General features: G+C 58.4%; 1 protein-coding gene across 1 annotated transcript in view; it reads left to right on the plus strand.

The window, feature by feature from the left end:
- Positions 1-824: 824 nt before the first annotated feature.
- GATAD1 (GATA zinc finger domain containing 1) overlaps positions 825-1,010 on the plus strand; it is a 14,213-nt gene continuing 14,027 nt past the window's right edge. The window contains 2 exon segments of the mRNA XM_006903738.1: positions 825-957; positions 960-1,003. Coding sequence (XP_006903800.1) covers positions 825-957; positions 960-1,003 — 177 coding nt within the window.

Below are 1,010 nucleotides of genomic sequence, written 5' to 3' on the forward strand. Positions count from 1 at the left end.
TGTGTTGACTGATGACAAGATAGACTAACGCGCTTCTGAATGCCCAGGTCCTAAACCAGCTGGACTCACGTGTGCTCCTCAACACCCAAGAACGAGACCTTAAAAAACCCAGTTCTTCAAAATCGAAAATATTCCCCAACAATCTAAGCTAGTTGTCCACTCTTGCCCTCTCACTAGTAGTTTTCTTTCATAGATTAACTAACGTGGTGACATCATCTCAACAGCTAATTAATGGTTGCTAGATATCTTTGACTTTAAAATGTCCATTGTCACTTTTAGCACATGCATGTCCACGGAGTTAAGCCCGACCAAAAAAAGTACTTGGAATTTTGAATTAGGATTCCTGAGGAGGATACTCAGATTTAGGAAATAAGAATACAAGGAGGCTGAGTTAAAGATGAATGAGAGACAATGACTATTGCACGAACACACTTAATACGAAACTTAATTGTATAGCACTTTTATTTGGCAATCCCGTGCCGGAGGCCTTAATGCCGCAGAGCTGAGCCACTAGCCACGCCTCGGCTCCCTGAAGAGTAGGAGACGGAACTTCCGGTCAGGCGTGCGGGCAGGCCGCTCCCCGCCGGAAGCCTTCCGTGGGCCACGGCCCGGCCTTCCTCCCAGGCCAGGCCCCGCCCCGCCCTGTTCCCCTGCCCGCCTCCCGCGCCCGCTCGTCCCCCTAAGCTGGTTCGGGTCAAGGGGCCGGAGAACCGGCTTCCCGCCTCCAGGGGCAGCGGAACGGCGGGCCGACCAGCGGGCGGCCGGAGCCAGTGGCCGCCATTCCGGTGTCGCTGCGCCCGCGGGGCCCGCCCGAGCCGGCCACCATGCCGCTGGGCCTGAAGCCCACCTGCAGCGTTTGCAAGACCACGTCGTCCTCGATGTGGAAGAAGGGCCCGCAGGGGGAGATCCTCTGCCACCACTGCACGGGCTGGGGCGGCGCGGGCGGCGGGGGCACCGGTTCGGGGGCGGCGGCTTCGGCGCGGCGGCCTTCGCCAGCACCTCGGCCGCCC

This window comes from Elephantulus edwardii, unplaced genomic scaffold (genome assembly GCF_000299155.1).
Source record: "Elephantulus edwardii isolate Elephantulus edwardi_28Jun2011 unplaced genomic scaffold, EleEdw1.0 scaffold00098, whole genome shotgun sequence".
Taxonomy (NCBI): domain Eukaryota; kingdom Metazoa; phylum Chordata; class Mammalia; order Macroscelidea; family Macroscelididae; genus Elephantulus; species Elephantulus edwardii.